We start from the raw sequence: 18,676 nt of genomic DNA, 5'->3' as shown, positions 1-18,676 counted from the left end.
GCTCATGCCAGACCAGGCTGGCCATGAGGGAATCAGGACCCAGGCCAGGACTGCTCTACAAGAAGTTGGCAGGAATGGCAAGGGTGGGGAGGGCGTTAGAGGACAGGCTAGCTTCAAAACTGCTCTGTGGATGACCCATCCCTAGGCTGAAGTTTCCACACTCAGGGCAGCTGAACGCCCTCCTAGCAGGGGAAGTCCCGTGCTGCCCTGATGAGCAAGGTTTCCCCCACCCAACCTGCACTCCCTTTTCTGAGGCACTGTATGGAAGCCTTTAAAGCCAAATCTGCTCGTTTCCGGCTCTGAAGCCCTTGTCCCCTCAAACACCTCCCATACATAACTCAAGTGGGTGGGTGGTAAAAGCTGCAAGCTCCCTTCTCAGGTCTGCCAGGACTGCCTCCAGGGCTTTTCTCCTTTTCCAACCAGCTTCTAGTTCCTTCCAGCTCCCTAGAGGAGGGTACCTCAAAACGTTTGTGGAAAAACGTAATTTAAAATGTGTGATACAAAAAGAAAAAATTTTTCGAAGATTCATTCATTCAAAACGCAGAGTTATGGGAGGGGAGAGAGAGAGAGAGAGAGAGAGAGAGAGAGAGAGAGAGAGAGAGAAAAGAGAATGCACTGGTTCACTTCCCATATGGACTCAAAGGGGGCTGGGCCAGGTGGAATCCGGGCCTCCCACATGGGTGCAGGGGCCCAAGGACTTGGGTCATCTGCTGCTGCTTTTATCCAGGCCATTAGCAGGGAGCTGGATCAGAAGTGGAGCTGCCGGGACTGGAACCGGAGGTCCTGAGCCTACCCCGCTGCGCCCCAATGCAAGCCCACAACCAGTTTTGAAATCCATGTAAATGAAGGGGGTCTTCAGAAAGGTTATGGAAAATGCATTATGAGAAAACTGTGCATAGATTTCATTATTTTTAACACCAAAATAAGCATCCGTTAATTCCATTTCCTCCAAACTTTATGGCGAACTCTCCAAGTCCTAGAATCGCTGCGGAAACCCTGCTGTGTGCGTCACGCACGTGGGGCTTTCTCCATTGCCAGTCAGATACTGCGCTGAACACGATGCTGACGCCCGCAACACGCCACGGCTGCCTCTCTCCGCGCACTATTCCCTCGCCCCGGGTCTCCACGGGGATCTGGCGGCGTCACTGCGCGCGTCACAGGCGACGCTGCCCCCCCCCACCCGTCGCAGTGCGCACGCGTCAGGTCGGGCTGCCAGCAACTTCCGGGCGCTACAGGGCCGGCAGGGCGGTGACGTGTCCAACAGGTCCAACTGGCACTCCTGGCCCCTCCGCTTGGGATCCGGCTCCGGAAACGGGGTCCGGAGGAAAGGAGAGGCCAGCCGAGGTTCGAAGGAGCCACTTCGAACCGCACTCGCTCAGCCTGGGGAACTTGCTGTAGCCTGTCGGACCTGGGACAAGGGGCGGCTCTGCGCGCCTCAGGGCGCCACGCCCCGCGCACGCGCGCCGCGAATCAGCTGGACTACGTGGGCAGCCACGTGACGCGGGGCGGTGCCCAGCAGGCTGAAGGGAGGGAAGCGGCAGGCTGGGGGGAAGCAAACGGCGGGACCAGCGGCGGCGGCGGTAGCAGTATGGCCGCGCTCTACGGGGGTGTAGAGGGGTGAGTGAGGCCCGGCGGAGGGAGCCGAGGAGGGGCGTCATGTGCCATCCCGTGCCCGTGGGCGGGGCGGAGGGCCGTGGCCAGACCAGCAGGCAGGTGGTGGTCTCGCGCCTCAGGACCTGCCGCTTGGGGCGTTTGGACTGCGGGGCCTTGCAGACGGGCGGGTGTGTGCACTCGCACGGACACCCCAGCGCGCGCGGCCGTGTATCTTGTGGGGACGCCGCGCGTTTGCCTTGCCACACCCCGGGGGGGTCCTTTGTGTTTCACGGCGGGACCACGCCCCTTTCCCCCCAGTGAAGGTTCGCATTCCGCTGTCTTCCGCTGGAGAAGCAGCTTCGTTTCGCCATTGCCAATCCTGGAGAGAGTTTGGCCGAACAGGTGTCAGGTGTGAAGTTGGTGGGCTGGGGTGGGGAGTGAGAAAGGGGCGGAGACCGCAGTCCTTGCCGGAGGGTCCCTGCAGAGTGCTAGCCCCTCCGTTCCTGTTGGCGTTTCCGGCTCCTGACCCTAGATCGAACTCTTGTTACTGCTTTTCTTCCTGCTCAGAAGCTTGTCTGCCGGACTTTTTGAAATAACTGCTCCTGAGTATGACTGTGGACAAGGCACATGCCCTCACTGGGTTCCAGTTGCTGCAAGTGTGAAGTGAGGTCAGGGATGAACAGATGATGGATCGCCACATCCTCTGCCAGTGACAACATTAAGTGAATCTGGGTGTGTCCAGTCAGGGCATGATGGAAGGCGGCTGTCATCTCAGCCTGGGTACTGTACTTTCAGATCTGAGATTCACGTCTCCGGCAGCCACATCTGCTGACTCATAGACCCCAAAGTCCTCATGTGAATTGTTAGGGTCGATCTCCCTCATCCTGTCTCTGTAGCCCCCCTCCCCTTTTGTCTAAACAGTAACATAAGTATGCACTTAGTTCTGTTACATACATCTGTAAGATAGAAACCAGTGTTTTTCAGTTTGTCACAAGATTCTTTTGTATGTTGAATCTACCAATTCATGCATTAACTACCCCTGGAACTTGTGGACGTCATTGAGTTTGATCAGGTCTTCAGCATCCTCTTTTAAGACCTTCCCAGAAGTGTGGCTCAGTAAAGAAACATACATTGCACCACCACACGCCTCCCTCCAAACAGCTCTCTCCCCAGTAACCAGCGGTGGAGGGTTCAGGTGCCTAGGAAACGTGTGTGTCCTCCCTGCCGTCTGCTCGGCATTTCCTGCAAGGCTCTCTTACAGACCTCGGCAGCCGGATCTGGGTCCTGAAAGACAGCCTTTAGCCATGGTGAGAGAAGCAGAGACGGATGTGCTGTTCTCTTGGGCCTACATTGGGCCCAGTGCTAGTTACGAGGATAAATACATGAACCGAAACGTGACCTAACGGAGTTCAGACTCCAGCGAGAAGCAGACAGAACACCTGAGCATCTCCTCATAGAAAGGACTGTAGTAGCAGTAGGGGGCACCGGGAAGGCTTCACTCATGGAGCTTTGGCAAGTGTGTGAGCTGGGCCACACGTCGAAGGTTTCACGGACCTGGTGCTGTAGGTAAGGGTCACACGGGATAAGAAGGTCTCCCCAAGGGGATGAGTGAAAACTGTGGTTCCAAGCAAGAACACACCAACCAGAGATGGGTTTGGGAGTGGTAGCTGGGTTTGCTGAAGCTGTCTCCTCCATCTCGTGGGGCTCTGCCTCGGACGAGAAGTGTACAAGTTCGCTCTGTCTGCATGTTTTCCTGAGCAGGACTGAGTGCCCTCTTGTGTTCTGTAGGGGAGGCACACGATCCAAGGTCCTTTTGCTCTCGGAGGATGGGCAGATCCTGGCAGAAGCAGATGGACTGAGCACAAATCACTGGGTAAAAGCCACACTGAGGGGACCCGAGGGGTTGGTTCTGATTTTGTTCTAACTCCTGTTGAGGTGGTGGCCGGGGCTCATAGAGCAGCCTGTAGGGGCAACATGGGTCCTGCAATGTTTTGTAACCCCGCCTTCCCTTGATTGGGGCCAGCTGATCGGGACAGACAAGTGTGTGGAGAGGATCAACGAGATGGTGAACAGGGCCAAGCGGAAAGCAGGGGTGGACCCTCTGGTACCTCTGCGAAGCTTGGTGAGTCTGGGATGGAGCCTGGGTAGTAAGCTGTCCGCACCAGACAGGGAGCAAGTTTGGACTAGATGAGTTTGATGGCTGTAGGAGCAAGGGTCTTCAGGGCTCAGGACCTGTGTCCTTTTAGAGTTCACCCGTTCTTGTGGCTTCAGTTGCCACTTAGAAGCCACAAGTGTATTGGAAGAGCATTACATGTTGGAGAGTCATTGAAACCTTGGCTTGCCACTCAGCATCTGTGTGACTGAGAGCAGGGCAGACTGCTCTTGCCAAGTCTCAGTTTCCTCACTTGGGAAACGGGAATAGCAGTAGCCACCTCAGAGCTGTTGCGAAAGTAAAGTGACATGAGGCATCCTACAGTGGTTAGCATAGAGCATGGCCGCTGCTCATCAACCGTGAGCTGTTATTCGAAGCTCAGATCTTTTTCCTGCTGTAGGTCTCACTGCTCCCTGGACATGCGAGTGAGGCGTTGTGCAGACACAGCCAAACCCCGTGTGTTCCAAACCAAGCCTACCTCCATCTGCCTGTGCCTCCCCCACCCACCACCCCCCTGCACCTGACTCCCCTGTGAAGCTGCCCCCCCAAGCCCCACACCTAGCATTGTTGAATCCCCTTGTTCCTCTGTACATTTCTGGCCCCAGGTTCTTCACCTGTGTTAGGTGGAAGGAGGGTGGGGGCTGGATGGGCAGGGTATGGCCTGATGGAGAGAGTAGGAGGCAGGCATCAGGAGGGGAGGGGGTTGAGAGGAACTTGGTCTGGGGCTCTGCTCACTTGTTCACCTCCTGCCCGGCCTAGGGCCTGTCCCTGAGCGGTGGGGAGCAGGAGGACGCGGTGAGGATCCTGATGGAGGAGCTGAGGGACCGATTTCCCTACCTGAGTGAAAGCTACTTAATCACCACTGATGCCGCTGGCTCCATCGCCACCGCTACGCCGGATGGTGAGGACGTGGAGGGAGGGTGGAGGTTGAGGCACGGTCTTCTTGGGAAAGCCCCTTAAATAGAAAAACTGGCAAAACTCATCTCACAGATCCCTGGCAGGTCAGCCCTGTCTCGTTTCATTAGTGCACACTCCAGCCGGAGTGGGGACAGACTGTCCCGAGGAGGGAGGGCAGGAAGGGTATCCTGATGGGAAGTGAGCAGTGGGATCAAACATAAGACCCCAGCACAGAAGAGCGAGCACCATGGGGGAGTGCAGTGCTGAAGGCAGGCTGGGGAAAGCCCAGAGGACCCCGAGACAGCAGCAGGAGCTCTGTGATAGGGTGACGTTGGCATCGTGGGCTCAGTGTTTGAATCCTAGCTCCTGTTTTGCTAACTACCATCTTGGGGAAGTTACAGAACCCCTTGAGTTTCAGTTTCTGCATCTACAGGATGAGAGTAATTGTATTCACCCTGTGGTTTAGGGTGTCACTGACCTGCCCTATCCCCGGCACAGTGGGCCGCACAGCAGGTAGACACTTTCGAGGACTGGCTGGCAAGGAGCCACCTTCCCTGAGGGCTGTGCAGACCCGTGTTGCTCCGTGTCGCCCAGAGAAGGGCTCTGTGATTGGAATTTCTCTGAGATGCAGCCTCAGGCAGGAAACAGCTGGGGCAGTGGTGGTGGCCAGTTGGCCTGGGGCTGCTTTCTGTCCTTCTGCCCGGCGGGAGTTGCCGCAGCCACACTGAGCCTCCACGCCTTCTCCCCAGGTGGGATCGTGCTCATCTCTGGCACAGGCTCCAACTGCAGGCTCATCAACCCCGACGGCTCTGAGAGTGGCTGCGGTGGCTGGGGCCACATGATGGGAGACGAGGGCTCAGGTGAGTGGACCCTTCCCTTTCTGCAGCTCCCCGTCTTCCTCTCCCTTGCCCGCCCCTTGGGGGATCTCTGGGGCTATCTCCTGAACTTGACCATGTAAAGACAAGATCAGGACTGGGACATCATGGATGCAAATGCTGGGCTAACTGCTGACCTTGCTCTTCAGCTGTGACTTGCACCCAGGATTCAGATGCTCGCCTCAGCATAATAATGGTTGTTGGCTACCAGGGTTGACTCTTGGAGTCCTTAGGGAGGAGTTGACAGTGTGAAGGCTGAGGCCATAGATGCCAGGAGGTGTTGTATCAGACCGCTGGTGGGAGAGGGGTGCAGAAGCTCCCCAGCCCCACCTCCTTAGAGGTAGTGTGTGTATATTTTCATACGGGCCCTTGGGGCCCAGCTCAGGGCAGTGACTCCAGTGGTGTTTGTAATGACTGACCTAGTCTTGTGTTTGGGTAGGAGCTCCTGTGACACAGCTTCACCTGGTCCCCAGCCAGCTTTCCCTATCTGGGACAATCAAACATAGTATAGAGGCTCTCCAGGCTGGGGATGAGGAAGCCTAGTTTGCTATAAAACTCTAGCAGATCATTCATCCCATGTGGGTCTGAGTTCCTTCTCCCTGAGCTCAGGAAGACTGCCCCATCCTCTTAGTCCTCTCTGCTCTCTGCAGCCTACTGGATTGCACACCAAGCAGTGAAAATAGTGTTTGACTCCATTGACAACCTAGAGGCGGCTCCTCATGACATTGGCTACGTCAAGCAGGCCATGTTCAACTATTTCCAGGTACTCCCTTGCCCCCAAGAAACAAATGTGTGCCTGGGAGAGGGCATGGGGAGACTGGATGCAGGAGAGGGACAGGTGGGCCAGAGGGAGAGAGCAGGGTGAGTGTGGGTCAGCTGTAGAAGAGCGAAGTCATCGGTGAGGGCAGGATTCCGAGCGAGGTAGGCAGTGGGTTCCAGGAGGTGTCAGCCCTGAGGAAGGGGTGGTTTGTTAGCAGGTAGTGAGCCAGACTCTGTGCTTGTGCTGCTGGAGCTTGCTGGGCGGTGAAGGCAGCGTTCTAAGCTCGGATGGAAAGTGCAGAGTGAGGTCAGGAGCAGAGAGAGCAGGTAGCGTCTGATTGAGTGCATTGGCTGCCGAACTGCTGCTGGCCTGCAGAGCAGGTGAACAGGTGGGCAGGGAGGGTTCAGGGGAGGTATAGCCTGCTTAGGGCATTAGGGCTTGACTCAGTGCTGCGCTCATTTGTCATGGGTTAGGAAACAGCTGCCTTTAGCAGATCCAGAGGTGAAAGATGGGAGAGGGGAGGGAAGATAAGTTTGCTTGGTAGATTGATTTGTTTGTGTGTGATGGCTAGAGTCTGTCCAGCCACTTAGGCAAACTGGGACTGAGGCCAAGGGAGGAGATTAGAGGTGCTGCAAAGTAGGGGTTGGTGATTGAAGAGCAACTCTGGCCCCAGGCCAGGGTGAGGACTAGGGAGGGATCAGCAGCAGCATTCACTTCTCTGGAGGTTGCTCCTGAAAGTGGAGTTAAGCTGTCCTGACTCAGTTGCTTCTGAACCCCACTAGTGAGTCTGTTGCTCCTTCTATCTCTGTAACCTTGCTGCAGAGATGAAGTGGGATAGTGTATAAATACTTTGCACATTGCTTTAGGTGCTCAGATTTTAGCCACCCCCCCCCTTCTGTTGACTAAAAAACGTGTTCTGTGTGGAATCACTGACGCCTGAGAGGAGCTAAGGGAGTGTGCGTGTGTTGGTGTGGAAAAAGGACCTTCTGTAATCAAGAAAGTTGGGAGAACCCAATGTATTGGTTGCAGGAGTTCTCAGAGGCTGTAATCTGCTAACGTGCAGTGTGACTCTGCAAGGAAGCGTAGCAGTGTGCAATATTCTTTAGATCTCTTTTGAGGAGTATGTCCAGGAACCACAGAGACCACTTGGAGAACACAGTGCTGCTTTCAAGCTAATCTGTAACAAGCAGTGAAGTCTGTGTTTGGGAAAACAACTTTTCTTAAATGAGAAATCTTAAATTCTTGTACTTTCTAGAGCTAAAAAAAAAAAAAAAAAAAAAAAAACCAACAAAAAACAAACAAACAAAAAAACCCAAACCCTCAAACAAGCAAAACTATTCCAGCTTGTCCAATTGTAGCGACATGAGGAAGGTCCATCTGGGTGGGTGGACTGGGATTTTCCTTTGCTTCCAATGACCACCTTGTGCCCTTTCTCTCTCCCAGGTGCCAGACCGGCTAGGAATCCTCACCCACCTGTATAGGGACTTTGATAAATGCAGGTTTGCTGGGTTTTGCCGGAAAATTGCAGAAGGTACTGGAGGTGGGGCAGGGTTTTTCTGGCTTTGTTCCCCAGAGACTTCCCCTGTTGGTGGGAGGAGTAGGCTATAGATGGGCTGGATGCCAGTTTCCCCCTCACCAAGGGAGCTGGATGCTGTGCCTCCACAGTGTTTGGTGGTGGTGAGATCTGGGGGGGAAGTGGAAGGGTGCACGGTTGTATTGACAGTTGGTTTGTATTCCCTGTGCAGTCGTAGCTGGTGCAGGCTCTGTGCCTGTTTCTGAGAAATTATATGAATCAGCTGTCCTTTGAACAAATCCATATTTAAAAGAAAAATTTATATCCAAGGAACTTGAGGATTATGGAGAGCTTGGGCGTATTTGTTGGGTGTTGGAAAGCTGACCATAGGCCACGTGTGGACAAGGTGCTCGTGGTCCACTGTAAGCTTCAGATGCCCTTCATCTCGGGGCTTGTACGGCTCTCTTAGCTTCCACTGGACTGAGAACACAGCGGGGGGAGAGGGGCACTGCCCAGCCAGCTGCCCAGCCAGGGTCTGGGGTCCCTAGAGCTGACAGACTCAATAGGGACAGACCCATAGTAACTTGGGGTAAGCCAGGTATACACCAGGCGCCAGTGTGCTGCTCTGGTGGGCTTACCCTTCCTCCAGCTGGGGAAGGAGCTGGTGTGTGTGAAGGGTGGGCGTGAGAGGAGGCACTGAGAACGGCTGCGTGCATGCCAGGAGGTGGGCAGCCAGCCAGCCAGCCAGACTCTAGCTAGTTCCGGGTGCTCCTGCACCTGCTGCCTTGCAGCAGCGAGAACACCCCAGGCCCGGCAGCTCCCTAGCAGCTCCCATCTTCCCTCCTGCCTCCCCCAGGTGCTCAGCAGGGAGACCCCCTGTCACGTTACATCTTCAGGAAGGCAGGGGAGATGCTGGGCAGACATGTTGTGGCCGTGTTGCCTGAGATTGACCCGGTGAGTTGAGGTGGGAACTGCTGGGCCGGATCTGGCCCTTGCCCATTGCGGGTGGGACTAGGGGGTTGTGCCATAAACCCTGTGTGAACTGGACACTTTTAGGAGAACTGGTGGGGCATGCAAAACTCTGCAAAGTGTCTGTAACATAAAGAAACCCTTTGGTCTCCCTCCGTGGCTAGTCCACAGTGTGTATGTGTGTGCGGTAAATGAGCTAATGTCTGTTTCTTTCAGCCATGTTTCCGTTCATTCCCCTCTCTCTCTTTCCTTCCTCTCTGCTGCTGCTTAACCCTTCTTCCTCTTCTCTCTCTCTCACCTGTGTGAATCCCCTTCTGTTTCTTGGCTAGAGGGAGAGTCACTGGGTTGGACAGGAGGGCGCTGGGAGGTCCTAAGAAGGAGCCCCCCCTTCAGCACTGGAGAGGTGTGGATGGCCCCCAGCGTCTGTCTCCTGCTCTCCACCCAGGTCCTGTTCCAGGGGGAGATTGGCCTCCCCATCCTGTGTGTGGGCTCCGTGTGGAAGAGCTGGGAGCTGCTGAAGGAAGGTGAGTCTCAGGTGGAGCTGGAGGCCAGGGGCAAGGGCAGAGGATGGGGCTAGAGAGGATGTGGCCCAGGGAAGATGTGGCCCCTGGCCTGAGGCCCACACGGGCCGCTGATGCCTCAGGCCTCACGATGTCTTGAGCCCTTTTGTAGCATCCCACCCAGCAGCCTGGAATGCTTGAACAGATGTGTGCGTGCCAGGTGATTTATGATGGAACCATGGTTTAAACATTAAAGACAACTCTGACTTAAACCCCGTGCTCTGAGCAGCCTCTCCTGTGGCCACCTCCCCGGTCAGCACAACCCTAGCCGGGAGGAGAGGAGGGGGACCGCTGAGCTTTGTAGCTTTATCCCAGCTAGCCAGGTGGCTTCCACTAGGAGTTTAAAGGAGCCGAGGGCCTCCATTGCTACCACGGAGTCTCTGGAACCAGGTGCCCCTCAGGCTGCTGGCTCCAGTGCCCACAGCTGTCACTGGGCCCATGTGCCCTGGTGCGCCCTCCACACCTCTAAAGGATTGCCTCAGGGCCTGGGCACCTTTGTCCCTCCCTCGACCCTGGCTTCCTCCGAGTAGCTGGTCTCCTCTCACCTCTGTCCTGGCCTTCTGCCCTCCAGGTTTCCTTTTGGCGCTGACCCAGGGCCGGGAGATCCAGGCTCAGAACTCCTTCTCCAGCTTCACGCTGATGAAGCTGAGACACTCCTCCGCCCTGGGCGGGGCCAGCCTAGGGGCCAGGCACATTGGCCACCTTCTACCCATGGACTACAACGTCAATGCCATTGCCTTCTACTCCTATACCTTCTCCTAGGGGGCTGCTTCTGGCTCCACCCCCTCCAAGCCCAGTGGACATTGGGTGCTGGAGGGGAGGAGTCTTTTTTTTTTTTTTCTTTTTTAAACACATAGAAGAAAATAAACGCACTTTACCCACTTCCCCAATTGGATTGTGTTCTGAAGCACACCGCCTGCCAGCCGGCATCCCAGCGGGCTCAGGAGTGTTCACTCACATGCAGATGAGAGCTGTATGCCACCCCTCCCCCAGCCACACCTGACAGATGGACATGCTGTGTGGCGGTGTTTAACCTGTGACTTGTTTCGTCATGTCAGAGTGGGTAATAAGTCCTGCCCTACTAAATGCTCTCCTTGCAAAACGTGACCAGAGAGAGCACAGGCGTGTCACCCCCCAGGGTGCAGGTCTGGGCTGGGACAACGTGTGCCTCCGTGGGTTTGGTACGTGCAGGGCGGCAGCACACTTTGCAGCTTTTCATATGAATGAGTTCCTGGGAGATGATGAGGATCGGGGAAATCCAAGAAGGCAGCTAGCTAGGCACAGTTAAGTAGGTGGCTCTGGGTCCAGTGTGACGCTTGTGTGTGTTGTACGGCCGAGAATGAGCGCCCATGAGTAGGAGAGCCAGGTGTGGTGGGTGAAGGCAAGCCTGAAGCCACCTGCCCCTGCTGCCTGGTGGAGCCTGAACAGTCTTGATCCCCGCTGGCTGCCTCCCAGGCGTTGGGAGCGTGAACTATTACAGGAAATGGAGCATGTCCTAGACCTCAAGCTCTCAAACTCACACCCAATCCGTCTACAGTTTGAAAATCCAATTTCCCAGTTCTGTCTTCTACCCCCAGCCCCAGGGATGATGGGACATTGTCATTTCTACCGTGTCCCTTGGGTAATTTCTGCTACAGATGTTCAGTTTAGGCCCCCCAAGGGGTCTTGCCCACTAGCTGATCACCTGCCTAAGTCCGATGCCAGTGTTCCTTCACGCGCAGCACTCAGACTGAACAGGATGGCAGCAGCTCTCATCCCTTCAGCTCTGGCCCAGTGCAGTGAGCTGAGCGCTGGGTGGCAACTCAGGCCAGGTCCCTTCCAAGGGATACACAGTCAGCCATTTTTACATCCACCCGTGACCAAACCTTTACACTCCTGCAGTCAGGAGTCTCCAGTCCTCACCTGAGACAAAGCTTGCAGAGAACAGCACACAACAGGGATGCCTGTGCCCTGTCCTGCAGGTCTCAGTTTTACCTGTTTTGATGAGTAGTGAGCTCGGGGGGTTCCCTGCCATGCCCGCGGGATGAGGGTCCGTGGAGTTCTGGTGAGGCGAGTATAAACACTGAGGCCTGCGTTAGGCACTTCACGTGAGGTGTGGTGCAGCCATCGCTGCCTTTGCATTGTCTTGACTGCAGCTCCCGTCGGACAGTGGAAATTTGAGAGCAGAGCAGGGAGCACACCATAGTTGGCCGTTCAGTCACAGTGGGTAAGGGCCAAGTGTTAGTTAAATAAAAAGGTACTGTTAACTGCACAAGGTCAGTTATGTTACTAGTTAACACATTTAGATGTGATGAGGCTGTTTACTCTCCAGTTACTAAAGCTGTCTTACACAGCTTATACAGCTGGACATCACTGATTTGTTGTTAATTATTTGAAGGGCAGAATGACAGGGAGGTATCTTCCATCTGCTGGTTCACTTCCCAAGTGAATGCTGTGGCTGGTGCTGGGCCAGGCTGAAGCCAGGGCCTAGGAACTCCATCCGGCCTCCCATGGGAGTGGCAGGGGCCCAAGCACTTGGGCACCCTCTGCTGCTTTCCCGGGCTCATCAGCAGGGAGCGGAATCAGAGATGGAGCAGCCAGGACTTGAAACAACACTCCAAAATGGGATGCTGGCATCTCAGGGTGGCAGCTTAGCTCGCTGTGCCACAACGCTGGAGTGGTTTTGATGAGTTTCTCCTCTCTTTAAACTCACATCTCTTCCCCAACAAGAGAACAGGAGTGCCTCATGGGTATCTGCTTCCAGGCAGGAGGACTTAGCAGAAGCACTGGGCTCCAGTAAGGCCAGCACTGCTTTTATCTACCTGTTTGCTCTGATGGACGGCACAGCCACATCCATGCCACTCATTCCACAAACGTTTCAGAATGTCTTCCAGGTGTGACTAGTGCTCAAAGGATTAAAAATGATTGTACCTTTTTTCAGTGAAAATTCATGTAACTGTTCATTTATGCTATCTGTACTTGGCTATAACAAGCTTCAGTTAATGGCATTTTTAAAAATGGACATATTATTTACATCTTCAACAATTTTACACTCCAACAGGTCAGCCATATATATCTACCTAACCACAGTGTCTCATAAAGCTATATATAAATAGGCAAGTCAGTTCAGATCCCCACCACTTCTCCCTGGTTTTAGGAAGGAGATCAAGAAATAGTAGTACTCAAAACTCCCAAGATGTTTCTACCATATGATAAAATCCCTCAAAAAATCAGTGGGGAGATTCCAGCTGGGTAAGCTGAAAATAAGTCCAAATCACCAAATCATCATTCCTTCAAGAGCAGGGATTGTGTCCGCTTGAGGCAATACTTGGAAGATAGCAGGCACAGAATCCTTCATTAACGTCCCAGGCAGGCATTAGTTCTGTGCAGACACTGGAAACTCCAGCTTCTCTTTAGACTTAAAGAGCCTGTCACCACCCCGTGTTCAGGCTGTACAAATGACTGCCACCACTGGTCCTGGGTATTAAAAGCCTTTGATGTGCCAGGCAACATTTTAAAATTAAATTCTGCACAGTTTTCTAATAGCCTGAGCAGGGATGTGTCACACACACCTTCACAAATAAATTGAGGTTCAGGCCAAAGGCACAGAGGAAGTGGTAAAGGCGGGACTCACTCAGTCCGGTGACTTCCAAGTCCATGATCTTGCTACTTTGTGCAACTAAAACTATGATTCATCTTGCAAGTCTGTCACACACATACCACAGCATACACACCCCATGGTATGCGGGTACGGAGTAACCCAACTTTAGGAAAAAAGGTACCACTGCCAGTAAATGCATTTTATTCTCATTTTATTGAGATTTTCAACAGCTGCCATTTGGTTTGTATAGCAAAAAAATTTAAAGTAACTTTTTCATTTTTGATATTTTTATGAAAATTATTTTTTTCAATGAAAGCCCTGTCCCTCCCCCAAAGAAGTATTAATAACTACCATGTCATGTTCACTTAGGGAAAAAAAGAGCAAAAACAGCTTATAAACACTTGTGAAACGGGTCAAGGTTCAAAGTCTAGACCCTCCTTCTGGAGGTGCCAGGCTGCCCCATGACAGTGTCAGCACGTCAAGCACCATGCACGGGCCCTGGGGGCTGCTGCCACCACAGGCCCCAGGCGTGTCTCCCCATCTGCCTCTGCTGTCAGCCTGACACGTGTCCGACCAAGCAGCGTGATGTTTAATACATACTCAGCTTTATAAATAGGGACACGGTACTGCATGAGTTATTTAGAAAGTTCACAGATTTCCCCATCCAGTCTGGGCAAGGAAAGACATCCTGTATGGCACTGATGGTTTCACTTTCATGTCCACTCAAGACACATGCCCAGACTCATTAAGTGGAGTTAGCAGATGCTTTGAAAGTCCTTGTGTTGTAGACAGCACAAAAGCTCTTTATAAAACGGTTGCAAAATTATAAAGATTTCTGCAGCAGTTCAGGTTCCTGTGTGGCTTCTGATGACAAAGCTGGTTCTGATAAGCAGAGCTCTCTGGCGTGCATTGAAGTCTCCCCGACAAGTCCTCTGTTCCTATGCCCAGAGGGTTCCATTTAGGTCACAGGAAGTTGAAATCCAAGTTTAGAAGGCTGTCGGCTGACCAGATGTGGCCCCTCGGTGGAATGCTGCTCAGCAAGAAATGGGACAAACTACCCAGACATCTCGCAGGTCATGGGTGAACCACAGAGATACCGAGCCACGTGAGGAGATCACAGACTGGATGAAATGTCCGGAAAAGGCAGACATATAGGGATAGAAAGCTCCTCGTGGGAGCCTGGGTCTGGAGGAGGGAACAGGGATGAATTGTAACTGAGCACGAAGGGCCTTACTGAGAGGGCTGTGGCTGCACCACTGGAGAAGGTTACTGAAATCACTGACTCGTATACCTGAAGTGGGTGAATTTTATGATATATGTAAAACATGCCTCATTAAAGTTGTTTAAAAACAGCACTCCTTGTCTCTCAAAGCACCCTTCGTGCATCAGTTAAACGTGTTTGAAGGCTCACAGGAAGCAGGACAGGAGCATCACTTAGTGCTGATTTACAGAGTGAAACGTTTCACTGTTTTAGCAAATACATTTTAGTAACTGTAAAATATCATTTAACGACTTTATTGCTGCAGTAGTATTTTTGTAGTATTAAATAGCTAGACTTTCTTTATTATTTTTCAAAAAAGGCAGCCAGTAAGAAGGTAGGATTGGGGTGAAAATTCAGCAAATCTCAGAGGTGAGATTCTAATAAAAGATGATGCATTCGTCTGTCCATCCACAGATCTCTTGGGAGTGTGACGCGCTTGGCTGACACCCTGTAGAGACCCGTATCCAGCTGTCCTATTCCCATGACCCCCCTCCCCTGAAAATAAAGACTGATGGGGCAGCACAGGAAGAGGTTGGGCAGTGGGGGCACAACGCAAAGTAGCACCCAGGAAACTTGAGTGTTTCCTTAGGTAGGCTTCCTGCTCCCCTGTCTCCGTACCAATAGCAACTTCAATAAAGGAGATCAAAACAAAAGAGGAAAAAAAACAGACTCCCAACTACGGCCAACCAAGTCCAAGGATGAAATTCACAAGGCAGCACAGCAGAGGCTGCAGGAGGTCCATTGCATGCCACCCAGACCCACACAGCTAATGATCTCCAGGGGCAGTGAGGTGTGAAGTGATTCACACAGGGACTTGCAGGCAAAGGCAGGAGGTCAAGGTCCCTACTACACACCACATCCAGGTCAATGCTGAGCCTTCCAGGGGGCTCCCCACACTAATGACATTCACGGTATCCCAGAGGAGAGTGGTCGGAGACATGGTATTTCCCATCAGGCGGATGCCTCCAAATCGTGGGCAGGTTTGTCACTTCTCCACCACCAGTTCCCACACCTCAGTACCACCCAAGGGCCCTTACTGAAGGTAGCCTGCTCTCTCCAGGTGCAGTAGGTGCACTCGGGAATATAAACAGCCATCTGTCTACACTGGGCTCACAGCAGCCTGAAGGCAAGGGGGAAAGCTGCAGGCTGTGTACTGGGGTTGCCTGTTTACAAAGCTTTCCTCTCTGGCATGGGAAGTGCCTGAGTGTTCCTCTGCCTTCCCTACCTTCCAGCCTCTCCAAAGTCAAGGCAAAACTTTGACATGACAGCAACCAACCTTTGGAAAATGCGGCTTAATATTTCACTAAAAATATTTATTTTTAAGCCACTGCCATATTATAACTAAAGAGAGCCCAGCTGTTCTGACTTTGGAAACTAAAGAGGCTGCAAAGGTCCAGCCTGTGCCTTGTCATCTTTGGGTTTGACCTTATATGAGTCCCAAAAGCTAACTATTACAGTTAGAAATGGGCCCAGGTCCAGGCAATATCCTCAGATTTTCTGCCACAGTTCAAAGGCCTAGAAAAATGGAAAAGACATTCCTCTACTTTTTTTTTCCCCCTTGAAGATAAGGACATAGGTTATCTTCATCTTGGAGTTTCAGAGTCAAATAAATAATCACAATAACGAAAACAGAAGTCAATCACCACTAACACTGGGACCAGCCAGACTGGCAACTGTTAAAAATACATGCTCCATTTCTATACACATTCTCAAACTTCTAGTTGCCAAAAAGGAAAAAAGTTTGATCCAAGTAGTGACTTAACCTCAACATCAAAAGTATCACTTACAAATACAAGGCTCACCATTAAATGGTAAAGGCATTCAGCCTGGCTCGCACCCAGAGCCTGTCCTGTGAGGAAAAGTCCAAGACAGACAGAGGCTCCCAGCCTTTCCCCAGGGAAGGTCCAGGAAGACCCATACACCTTTTCTGCTAAGAAGTCGGTAAAACCATAACCAGACCTGTGACCCGGTGACAGCAGTGCTCCCACCTTGCAACATAAAATAGGCGGCGACAAGAGGAACTGTTAGAAGCACAAGTCCTGCATGTTAACAAAAAAGGATCACCTTGCTAGCTGCTTCCTGACCCTGGAATCAGCACTCTCTGGGTCTGGGCAGAAGTTCCAGCCTTCAGATTCTGTGCTTTCTTAGTCCCAACCCAACACACCCTGTGAACATGCCAAAGACTGACACCCAAAATGGACCAGCGCTGCAGAAGGAAAGACAAGCCTCTTGGGTGGCACCTGGCAGCTAAGCCTACCCAGGAATCACAAGAACAAACATTGAGGATGCAGAAGTGGATCCTGGCAGTACTTTCCTAACGGGCAGCTGAACACAAGTCCATGGTACTTCTTGTCACAGACACTTCCTATGCTCCCCACACATTTCCAACTGCCTAGGCACTGTGAACACCGCCAGGCGAGGGGAGACTGAAGAGAAAGAGCAGTCCCGGAAGAGAGCGGTCGGCTCTGCTTACGCACTTCCAACACTGTGTCCTTCCAGAGTCAACAAAGCCAGCTGATTCTTTACTCATGGTCCTCCCTGGACAAACTAACACTTTCAATCCCCAGAGGCAGAGGCTTGGGGAATCGTGCGTGTCTGATCATCCAAGTTCCCCAAGCTACATACTCTCCCGTGACATGTGACCATCCATGAAATGCTGCCATCCTATAGACTCAAAGGAGGAAAAAGATGTGGGTTTGTACATTAATCTTGTGCTAGCTTGTGGCTGGTCACATGGTCAACGACGGAGCTCGCAGGAATTTCTTCAGCTTTCCAGACCCTTAAGTCCTTTCCTTGCAACCTCGGTCCCACATCCACATACTGAATTTATACCAACTTCAAGTTACACAACCTTTTCTTTCCAGCCTCATGCACAGCACAGCAGCAGTCGCACAGAAAGCACTCCCATCCTCGGGCTCCTGCACGTCCTCATCTTGGCAGCATGGCCACGACCAGACATGCTCTTTCACACACAACACTGCCACCTGTACCTCTACACACGCAGGCAGCTCCTGGTGCCTCGGGAGTACCAGCAAGATGCCCCAGGTGGGAAAGGCAGACAGGATCCCCTGGAAAACTCACATACAGGGAACAACAACAGTTTCTAACAGGTGGAAACACCACAGAGGGCCAGGCACATGGTCATCGGGTCAAGCAGGACTCACTCCCCTAGGTTGCTCTTGAGTTCCTCTTGTGTAGTTCCGTGGGGTGCAGAGAAGCATCCAAACAGAACGGAGCTGCTTACTAGTGTCCTGAAAAAACACATTTCCTTGAAAAAAGTGCATAAACCTTACAAAGGGAATTAAGATACCAGGAGGACCAAGTGCTGATGGATTAGAAAAAATCACTGTCCAAATACACTGAAAATACAGCTAACAGAACTCCAGGATGACTTCTCCAGGTTCAAGCACAGCAAACTTCTCCTATGTCTTCGGTAACATCTTAAAGGCAGGGTGCGGCTGGGGTGGGAAGGAGGTAGGAATAGACACATGAGGGATGAGGCAGCAAATGAACCTACTGCTCTCGTCCCTTGCAAGTGATGAGCTTGACGACAGCAGTGAACAGAGGCTTCAGGAAAGAGCCAACAATAACAGGACTTCACTGACCATCACCACCACAGCCGCCTCCCTCTGACTTACGGCCTCTCATCAACCATCGGAAGAGCTCCTATAAACCAACTATCTGAAGTCTGGGTTTTTGTGAGTGGTGTGCAGGGCAGGGCGACACAGGCTAGGTGGGCCAGTGGTAATCCCAGCTCATCGTAGGAAATTCCAGGGCCCAGGGCGCTGAGCCTTGTGTCCTGGTCTGCACCACCTGACTCGTCCGCTTGCCCTTCTTTGCATCCTGTTGATCAGACGCCACAGGCACCCCCTGCCCCGGGGTGTGTACAGCAGTGTGGGAAGGGCATTTCTTAAACACCCAGCTTTTCTTGATCAACTTATTTTGCCTAAACACACACAGCAGACCATTCCTGATGAAGGAAGTTTCCTTAATACAAACAAGCTCACTAAAAAAACAAAAAACAAAAAACAAACAAAAAAAACCCTAGAAGACCCAGGAAACTGCTCCAAATGAAAGTCAGCACAACAAAAGAGAAATACTCAGAGGCGTGTAGAGTAAGACTGAGCACATTAGTTACTCAGAGGCACAGTACCGCATTAACCCTTCCCCTTCCCCGCCGTGCACCCCTTGCCCGCCCCACCCCCTCTTCAGCACTGCCGTTTTGTGCATCACTGTCCCCAGATGTGGGGACAGATAAGTCCTCCTCAAAGCATTCTGCCGCCTCAGTACTTCACTCCTGGAATAAACTCCTTGGCATCTGGATTCAGGTTGCTTTTGCTCTGAAATAAGAGGCGAGAGATAATCAATCCCAAAGCAAGCTGCACTTTAAGACTCGTTTTTTCCCCCATTTCCATTATTACCAGTACCTTCCCCTCAGCCTTAAGGGGAGAAATAAAGTTCCCTGGAACACAAGCTATTACTCTGGGCTGTTCGCAAGAGCTCCTGATACTCAAAG

The 18,676-nt window shown here is 52.4% G+C and overlaps 2 protein-coding genes across 10 annotated transcripts in view; one reads left to right on the top strand and one right to left on the bottom strand.

Annotated features, from left to right (window-relative positions):
- The first annotated feature begins 1,187 nt into the window (after positions 1 to 1,187).
- Positions 1,188 to 10,203, top strand: NAGK (N-acetylglucosamine kinase). Of its 7 annotated transcripts, XM_070068988.1 has the most exons (11): positions 1,207 to 1,617; positions 1,912 to 2,002; positions 3,382 to 3,466; positions 3,617 to 3,715; positions 4,505 to 4,646; positions 5,392 to 5,502; positions 6,168 to 6,280; positions 7,721 to 7,808; positions 8,647 to 8,744; positions 9,205 to 9,283; positions 9,891 to 10,203. In XM_070068988.1, exons 4-11 carry the CDS (start codon positions 3,656 to 3,658, stop codon positions 10,079 to 10,081), a joined length of 882 nt encoding a protein of 293 aa, XP_069925089.1. In that variant the 5' UTR covers positions 1,207 to 1,617; positions 1,912 to 2,002; positions 3,382 to 3,466; positions 3,617 to 3,655; the 3' UTR covers positions 10,082 to 10,203. The 7 variants fall into 7 exon arrangements, with proteins under 7 accessions (XP_017196171.1, XP_069925086.1, XP_002709838.1 ...); XM_017340682.3 differs by lacking the exon at positions 1,912 to 2,002 and having other exon boundaries at positions 1,188 to 1,334; XM_002709792.5 differs by lacking the exon at positions 1,912 to 2,002 and having other exon boundaries at positions 1,191 to 1,617.
- Positions 10,204 to 13,093: 2,890 nt separating this feature from the next.
- The window catches only part of PAIP2B (poly(A) binding protein interacting protein 2B), a 47,751-nt gene continuing 42,168 nt past the window's right edge, over positions 13,094 to 18,676 (bottom strand). For all 3 annotated transcript variants that reach the window (XM_051842796.2, XM_070069023.1, XM_002709790.4), the window contains one exon: positions 13,094 to 18,500. In XM_051842796.2, the coding sequence (XP_051698756.1) occupies positions 18,444 to 18,500 (57 nt within the window). In that variant the 3' untranslated portion in view covers positions 13,094 to 18,443. The remainder of the gene's footprint in view (positions 18,501 to 18,676) is intronic.

This window comes from Oryctolagus cuniculus, chromosome 2 (assembly GCF_964237555.1).
Source record: "Oryctolagus cuniculus chromosome 2, mOryCun1.1, whole genome shotgun sequence".
NCBI lineage: Eukaryota > Metazoa > Chordata > Mammalia > Lagomorpha > Leporidae > Oryctolagus > Oryctolagus cuniculus.
Note: the sequence above shows the minus strand (reverse complement) of the source record. Positions and strands in the feature narration are given on the sequence as shown.

What these genes read in the sequence shown, in the direction of transcription:
- NAGK (XM_008254259.4), top strand. Translation starts at nt 3,095, where the DNA reads ATGGAGCTTTGGCAAGTGTGTGAGCTGGGCCACACGTCGAAGGTTTCA. An exon ending in GATGGGAGACGAGGGCTCAG is followed by an intron (nt 5,503 to 6,167) that starts GTGAGTGGACCC and finishes TGCTCTCTGCAG; the next exon opens with CCTACTGGATTGCACACCAA. An exon ending in TTGCCGGAAAATTGCAGAAG is followed by an intron (nt 7,809 to 8,646) that starts GTACTGGAGGTG and finishes TGCCTCCCCCAG; the next exon opens with GTGCTCAGCAGGGAGACCCC.